Genomic DNA, 8,087 nt, shown 5'->3' with positions numbered 1-8,087 from the left:
GAGTAGTAGTATTTCAAAGTATTAAATCTATTTTGGTGGAGTTCAACTGGTGAAAATGGTTCTAGAAATGTCTTGAAAATTGTGAGATGAAGTGGCCCCACTGGCAGGTACTTTCCACCACCACTTTTATACATTTTAAGACATTTACTTAAGGATAAGGAGTATTGTTGCTCTCTTGTCTTTCCTCCAGGGAGGATGAAGTCATTCTCTGCAACTATCTGCCCAGCTTTGTCTTTTCTTGCAGCTGCCTGCATAGCAGCCACGAGATTGTACTGCGTAGGAGCCACCCTGGCAGCTGGGGCTTCAGCATCGTCGGGGGATATGAGGAGAGCAATGGCAACCAGGCATTCTTTATCAAGACTATCGTCCTCGGCACACCTGCGTACTACGACGGCCGCCTCAAGTAAGTGATCAGTTGTTCTTCACGTGACTGTCTGTGGCTTGTGTTAGCAGTGCCATAATGTTAAATTATCAGGTTGATGATCTGTGACCTCGAGGTGGTGATAGGTAAGAGATGTGTGATGGTTGGCCACACTTTCAGAGCACAGTACAAGATGAGATGCATAGCATTTTCACTTTAGCCTGTATTTATTTCAGTGTAGGGGATTTTCTATATACAACAGGACAGTGAGCATTACAATTCAAGATAGAGACACCTGCTTGAGGTCTTGCAATTTTGTAGTAGTCATGCATGTCCATGGGCAAATACTTATGTACGGTATGTGCATATATTTTATACAAAGAGGAAGGTAAACCCTGTTCTGCAATCGGCAAGTAGAGGCGAACCATTTTGTTAATGGCACCTCTGCTATCTGGGGGATTCACTAATCTGAAAGTTTATCCACTGTTGTCAGTGAGTCACAATATTGCACTTGCTATGTTGAACTTAGGTACTGTAGTTTATTTGAAGCTAATCCCACATGAATGGAGAAATGGATTGTCATGATTTTACTAAAATCATTTGATTTATATAAAATAAAATACTGAAAAGTGTCTGTTATAGTTTTCCCAAAGTGATGTCTTCATTCAAAACATAAAAAGATTCAGTTCACTATCACACAAGACCAGAAAAGCAGTAAATATTTGCATTTGAAATGCAGATACTGTTTCTGCTCTAAATGATCAGATGAATACAACTGATAGTAACAAATATTTAGTTTGCCAGCATCATTCCTTAATTGAGATTTTAAACTTCCTGTGCAAACTGTTGCCATATTGTTGTAGTCATTGCATATTAATTGCCATGATAAAGAGCTGTTTGAACAGCATGGCACTCTAAGCTGTTTCACTCCTCTTTATATTGTAGGTGCGGTGACATGATTGTGGCAGTCAACGGCCTTTCAACTGCAGGAATGAGCCACTCGGCTCTGGTGCCTATGCTGAAGGAGCAGCGGAGCCGGGTGGCGCTCACTGTGGTCTCCTGGCCTGGCAGCCTCGTATAACTGGGCAAGATCATAAGCAGGCTGCCTCCCACACTGACTCACCCAGAATGTTCAACCTTGCTTGAGCTGGTACATGCTAGGGTGCATCACTTCATATCGGGCTTAAACCAGGACCAAAAGCATTCAGAACTACAGTACACCCAGCAGGACTGAGCAAATGGGAACTGATCCAGATCAGACCAAGTCACTCAACTCTCTGCCCTCACACATACACTCCTGTGTCCATATGGTCCTGTTGTCTTCACTTCCACTAAAAGAATGGTACTGCAACTGCTGGCAGTCTGTGCTGTATTCACCTCGCCAGGCAGTTGTAAAATCCAGGGGCTGTATTCAGGTGGATGCATCGTTGCAGTCAAGAGAAAATGTTTTTTAAAAAGTAGCCTGTGATCCTCCTGTCATTTAGGATAATGACCTCTAATCACTTCAAGATGTTCTGCAATACCAGCGCTGTATCCAGCTGAATAAGCCTCAGGCCTTATTAGATAACCTACTGCACCCTGGGGGCTCACATAGCCTTCGGCTCCATCACCAACCAGCTGTCCCATCAGCTGGAGTTTTATACATGTGTTCTGTTTGTATAATAAATATTTCCTTCCAAGGATTGATGGCTCTACAGCATGCTTTTCTAGTTTGATGGAAAGAATGTACTGTTAGTTTATTAGCAGACATGCACTGGGTCAGAATTTATCAATCAAAAGTTTGACACGTTCCCAATGAATGAAAGTGTCCAAATTTTTGACAAGCAGTGTAGAAAGAGGCGTCGATGGAGCACTAGTATAGTGCTGCATTAATGAAGCTTTAATATTTGCACAAACAGAAATATGCTATTTGCATATACAACACAAATTTTACGCAAATTGCGTCACCATTTATAAACAAAAGATTTAGATAAGGCAAACTCAGGATTTGTTGTCCTCCAAAGTTGTTTCACACAGCTTTGTAGCAAGCTCGCTCTCCATTTGATCACCTATAGTTTTCAGTCCAAGCATGTTAGGATGCGGTTTCTGGAATGGGAATAAATAAAACCATGAGGACTACAAGATTGAGGGGACAAAAGTCACTGTTCCTATATGAAAATGCAGAAAAGGGGTACACATTACCTTCATCTTTTTCTTCTCTGGGTCATGCACCACTCTGTGTCGCCACAGGCTTTCCTGGTTAACAAATCAAACATTAGCAATTTAACACAGTCACCCTAATCTCTACCATCTCACTCCTACTGGTATCTAGTGATATTGGTTTCGGTTTCATTCTGTTTTTTTAAATATCTGCCAATTAAGAGTTTCCACTAACCCAGTACAGTGGTTACTGATATTGCATTTTTACTACTCAAAACACAAATACATCTGATCCACACATTATAGTTTCCCCACTGGTAAATAGTAATTAAATAGCTCCAGATTAAAAAGTCATAGTGAGGTCTTATCTGAAGCGACTGACCTATTGCTGCAAAGAAATACTGCTATTAGTTTTAAATGTAGATTGAATTGACCATGTTAAATTTACCATCATCGCAAAGCTCTTCCCACAGCCAGTATAGGAACAGACGAAGGGCGTCTTGCCCTCGTGGTCCTTCTGTATGTGACTCTCCAAGTGGAAACGACGAGTGAACTTTTTATCACACCCTTCTCGGGGGCATGACAGCAGTCTCTTCTCCCCAGAATGAACAAACTGCATGTGCTGGTGGAGGAACCAGTCATTGCTAAACTGCCTTGTGCACTTTGTGCATGCCAACTTCCCTGGGGACACCGAAATCAAAGCCTCTTATTTAGTGGCATGGATTTGTACAACCAAAAAAAAAAGCAGGTAGTAGCTCTTCCCTACATTACATTCATACCTTTGTGTGATTTTACATGCTTCAAATATTCAGTCCATGTCACCGCATGGAAAGGACACTCTTGAACCTGACAACTGTATCCTGCAGCAGAAAGCAGACAGGTTAAGTTACAAGCCACTCACTGAAAACAAAGAACACCATTCTGATTACTGACCTTCATGCACTTTTTCATGATGCTTCAGTTTTCCACGAGATGGAAATTCTTTATTGCAGCCACTGATAGAACAACTACAAAAACATACAGAAAAAGTTTTGATTGTAAACATCTCAGGACAGAAAGCTCCAGTTACTCTCAGACCAGATTTGTAGCCTATTACCGAAAAGGCAGAAGCTCTTGGTGCTCAAGTTTATGGGCTTTAAGTTGGTACTTCTTGTTGAAACACTTTCCACAGTCTGGATGGTCACACTGGAAGACAACGAGAGCAAAAGAAATCCAGTTAAATCGTGGCGTAACAAAACAAGACTTCTGAGGATTACTGTACTTCATATTCCTTTGCCTGGTGGTGGTGAACTCTAGCTGTGTGGTTCTTCATGCTGCTAGCTGGGGCAAAGGCCTCGGAGCAACTATGGTAGTGACACCTGGAGCCCAACGCAGGAAGAGAGTTCAGAGCACAAGGCAAACATCGAGATAACAGCCTGTAATTACTACTTATTTCCAATTGAGTCGAATGCTGCGTTCATGACATTCAAATGTCGGAAATTTCAGACCTCCTACTTAACATCTCTCAAGATTAAGGCTATATTAACAAATTACATTTTAAATTTCTGTTTAAATAACTGAATTCATGTATGTGTGTATACATAGGCTATTTCTTTATCCAGTGTTGCGAAAAGTTAAGTTTATAGCGGTCAGTTATGTTGATTGTTATGTTTGTTTGGCGTAGTGTCTGTACCTTGTGGAAAGTTCGGAGATGTTCAACTCAGACACTTCCGACCTCTGACGTGCCTCTAACGCAACAACAGAGGCTTTACCTGTTGAGATGATAGCAGAATGGTTTCTGAGGTTAGATTGGAGAAGCCTTCATACAACTAGCTTTACATTCCTCCAAAGGACGGGAATGTGCAGCGGCATTTTTCGTCCATCTTCGGTGATAAGTATGGCGTAAAGGGGCGGGGCGGGGCGCGTCTCGACCTGTAATCAGCAGCTCACCTGTGCTTAATTTACCTTATTAAACGAAATTAGGGGTCTTAGCTCATCACAGTTTCCTTTTCTCATTTATAATAAGCAAGACTTTAAAAAAAGCGTGTGTTGCTTGTTTCCGTTTTTACTTAGAACTCTACTAAGCAAGAAAAAAATAAACCAAAAACAGACTAAATCATATCATTTCTTTTCTTTTTATTGATCTGTGTAAGGTCCACGCACCTCGCAAGGGGCTGCAGAGTCCACGAAAAAAATTGAAAATGAAATTTAAGGTGAATTTTAAAGAATTGCAAAGCCCATCAGAACCCTCACAGTCAGTTTCACCAGTGATGACAGAGGGACTGTTGCGTTGCACAGCAGTTCCCATGGATCTGTTTTAGTACAGACAGTTATCCTGTGATGCAGCTTTGCCCAATATGTAAGTTTTATGAATAGTTTAAGAGGATGGAACCACACTCCTGCTTCCCTAATTGATGTGAAGTGTTCACTTCGACATCTAGTGGCCATAAGTCGTCCAACATGATTTGTTACAACAACTTCTTTTAACAGTGAAGCTCAGGTTACCTTTTGTTCTTATTCTTTGGCATTACCAATAATACCTGTGAATATTACAGAGAACAGGGGCAGCATGTGATCACTAGTGACCTGAGTAGTAAAGATATCTGTCATAGACAAATTATCATGGAAATTATTTTAAATGTCTCATAATGCATCCACTTTTTCAACCTGAGGAAGCAGTCAGTCTCCATGAACATGCCCGGTGAAGAAAAGTCAGACAAATCAGACACACATGATGCCTATAAAAGCAAAATTCTGATCTGTTTGTCCTTTATTGATTTATTTATTGATTGGTATTGTTTTCTGGATTGAATTAAGTAACTGAATAAACAGCTGACACATGGACTATAAGGATTTAGGCCCCTGAGTTGAATAGTGATCCCAGTGATACTCAGACATTATAAATGTCCATGATTCTTTGATTGTCATAGGCTAAATCAGGGCAGGGCCCTTGCAGTGTGTGTCCATATCTGTTGATCTTCTCTGTGTGTGTGTGTGTGTGTGTGTGTACGTGCAGGTGCACCAGCAGGAGAGAGGCGACTGTCTGTCTCCATTAATGACACACACATAGAATGTACTGTTCTAATCTTAATCTTATCAACCTTCCAATATTGTTTTCTGATATGTGTGATTTATTATTGGCAGAATTAGTTTTCAGTGAGCTCCTTTGTAACCTACAAACCTTTCTCAGTATTTAGTTCTGAAAGAGGAAATGTAACATTGTTGCTCTTACAAATGAGAAATTGAATCATAATGTATAAAGTGCACCATTGCTCAGGTCAATACACTGAGGTATTTTGCAAACGTTGCCTTATTTGGTCTGTATGACCAGGAGCTCATGGATAATGTTAGTTAATACTGGCAAACGTCACTGACTTTAGAATTCTTATAGCCATGGTGATCACAAAGGTTGTATAGTCACACCTTGAATATGGGCTAGCTTTATCTGAAGAGTACTGTCATAGCACAAGTAAAAAAAAGTCATAAAATCACCGAAACAAATTAAATTTGCAGTGTTTCTTAAACCATGAAATCTATTTAAGAGAGCTTGCTATTGTCAGCTAACGTTAGCAAACATAAGCTGCTGCAAATACCCATGGATAGATTACCAAATGGGCGCAAGGGCCCGAGAGGGCAGGGAGGCCTGTGCCACAGCCTCAGTATGAAGTTAATATTTCTTGACTGATAGTCATAAAGCTCAGTTAAAAGTCTACAAATAGATGCAAAACAACCACAAACAGTCTCAAAATGACCACAAAGATGCAAATCCATCCCAAAGAGACCTCAGTAATTACAAAGAAACAAAAAATGATCATAAAGACAAACTGAACTATCAAAATAAGATGTAAAACTACCAGAACAAGACAAAATAATCACAAAGAGACGCAAAACAACTTTAAAAACACAAAAAACTATGGTCCTATAAACAAGGGGTGGGGGACCTTTAACCTATCTGTGCTCATGGGCCCATTTTCTCTTAATCTGTCCATTCAAATACTGAACCAAGTAGGCCTGTAGCAGGAAAATCACTGATGGAATTGAACTGAGCAAAGATATATTAGTTTGTTTATGAATTCAATCTTTGAATTGTTAAATAGTCACTCTCCAAATAAATTTTTATGGCTTTCAAAATAAAAAAACAAGGTCAGAGACAGTGACAATCCAACAACACTATCTGCTTGTCCAAACATGAGAGTTCACTCTCTGCACCCATACCATGCTCTCATGTGAAACCTTTGACTGACTTTTGTGAATAAGGCCTATTGAGAGCCTGTTGGGCGTTACCTCCGTGCCCTCCCGCGCTCTGGGTAACAATGCCTGGGTCAGTCGACACTGTTATCAGCCTGCTCCTCCTCTTTTCACCCCTTGGGGCGGGGGCAGGATCAATACAGCTGACCTAATATCCACATATATGACCATGTCCCACCCCCTCCAACCCATTTCTGATAACCAAGCAGACTCTGTCACCCCACCTATCACACACCGAGATACAGCATGCACGCTGTTTGGCCTGAGGTGGGATTTCCTTATGCCTTTGTCAAACCCTCAGGTTTATCCAAACACACACAGATCAAGTGGACACACAGTCACACCCACACTTCAGAGTCAGACATTATTATACCTACAGAGGGCCTGGATTTCTTTAAGAAATAGGAGGGAAATTAATAAGGGGCCCAGTGTTTAAAGGGCTGGTTTGCTCAAATTACAAAAAAGCATACCTTCTCATCTAAACTTGTGTGTTTTCTAAAGATTTTGTCAATACAACATGTGGAAGTAACTAATTACATTTACTCAAGTACTGTACTTTTTTTTTTTTTTTTAATATTTGCAGTTTGCCTGTAGTATTTTAGTGGCAGTAGTAGTATTTCCATTGAACTATGTATGTTTTATTATGGGTACATTTGTTTACACTTATCAGACCTAACAGTTTAGATGCAAAACCTATGATGAACTTATAAAATATAATGAACGTTACACTGCTGCTGCCGCTAAAAAAAAACTGGCCACCACTTGATCTGCGCTGGGTGTAAAGCCCTGGGTACAGGAAACCAAAATATCTCTGTGACTAGACAACACTGGAGATAAGTGTGAGAAAATGTGGTTTTGGAATTTGGATGAAACCACCAATTAATTAAATGTGATCCAGGTGAGGTGGGAAATAATTGTGAAATTTCGTATTGTGCCGCACTTCCACACACACCAGTGCGAACGTGCCTGTGTCCAAATCCAATTATCTGCTGTTTGTGTGTGTGGGGGGTTAATGTGTAGCGGCAGGGGTCGATACAGGTGCTCTGAGCTGCTGGTTGAGCTGATGGACTCAATCTGTGTGTGTCAAACATGCGTGATTAAGGAGTTCATAGTGCTCCACAGCTTTTATCCACAGGCCTCGTTTTTCTGCCCTCCTCCCTCCCCGTTATTTTTTGTTCCTTCAATCAGTAACTTCTGAGTCAGTGCCAGACATAGCGCTCTGATGTTCCTGTGAGAACACATACAAAGGACCTACTGTACAGGTGGGATGAATATCATATATAAATACATCGTAGGGAGAAAGCATCCAACAGTATAACATTTAAAAAATAAAAATTGGTGTTGGAGAAAGCAGCAGGAA

General features: G+C 40.7%; 2 protein-coding genes across 3 annotated transcripts in view; one reads left to right on the top strand and one right to left on the bottom strand.

The window, feature by feature from the left end:
- Positions 1-2,043, top strand: part of lnx2a (ligand of numb-protein X 2a) — a 12,874-nt gene extending 10,831 nt beyond the window's left edge. For both annotated transcript variants that reach the window (XM_020600011.1, XM_020600012.1), the window contains 2 exons: positions 245-403; positions 1,307-2,043. In XM_020600011.1, coding sequence (XP_020455667.1) covers positions 245-403; positions 1,307-1,442 — 295 coding nt within the window. In that variant the 3' untranslated portion in view covers positions 1,443-2,043. The remainder of the gene's footprint in view (positions 1-244; positions 404-1,306) is intronic.
- Positions 2,044-2,202: 159 nt separating this feature from the next.
- gtf3ab (general transcription factor IIIA, b) lies at positions 2,203-4,338 on the bottom strand. The gene is made up of 8 exons (XM_020600013.1): positions 4,173-4,338; positions 3,777-3,858; positions 3,597-3,685; positions 3,434-3,507; positions 3,280-3,360; positions 2,949-3,181; positions 2,543-2,596; positions 2,203-2,446 (listed from the first exon to the last, which is right to left on the bottom strand). Exons 2-8 carry the CDS (start codon positions 3,810-3,812, stop codon positions 2,342-2,344), a joined length of 672 nt encoding a protein of 223 aa, XP_020455669.1. The 5' UTR covers positions 3,813-3,858; positions 4,173-4,338; the 3' UTR covers positions 2,203-2,341.
- Positions 4,339-8,087: the final 3,749 nt, after the last annotated feature.

Source organism: Monopterus albus, unplaced genomic scaffold, assembly GCF_001952655.1.
Source record: "Monopterus albus unplaced genomic scaffold, M_albus_1.0 scaffold44.1, whole genome shotgun sequence".
Classification (NCBI taxonomy): Eukaryota; Metazoa; Chordata; class Actinopteri; order Synbranchiformes; family Synbranchidae; genus Monopterus; species Monopterus albus.
Note: the sequence above shows the minus strand (reverse complement) of the source record. Positions and strands in the feature narration are given on the sequence as shown.

Bases quoted from the DNA above. Each gene is read 5' to 3' on its own strand.
- gtf3ab (XM_020600013.1), bottom strand. From the start codon at position 3,812: ATGAAGAACCACACAGCTAGAGTTCACCACCACCAG. The intron at 3,686-3,776 runs GCAAAGGAATAT...GTTGTCTTCCAG, and splicing joins CTAGAGTTCACCACCACCAG to TGTGACCATCCAGACTGTGG. The intron at 3,508-3,596 runs GTAATAGGCTAC...ATGTTTTTGTAG, and splicing joins CAAGAGCTTCTGCCTTTTCG to TTGTTCTATCAGTGGCTGCA.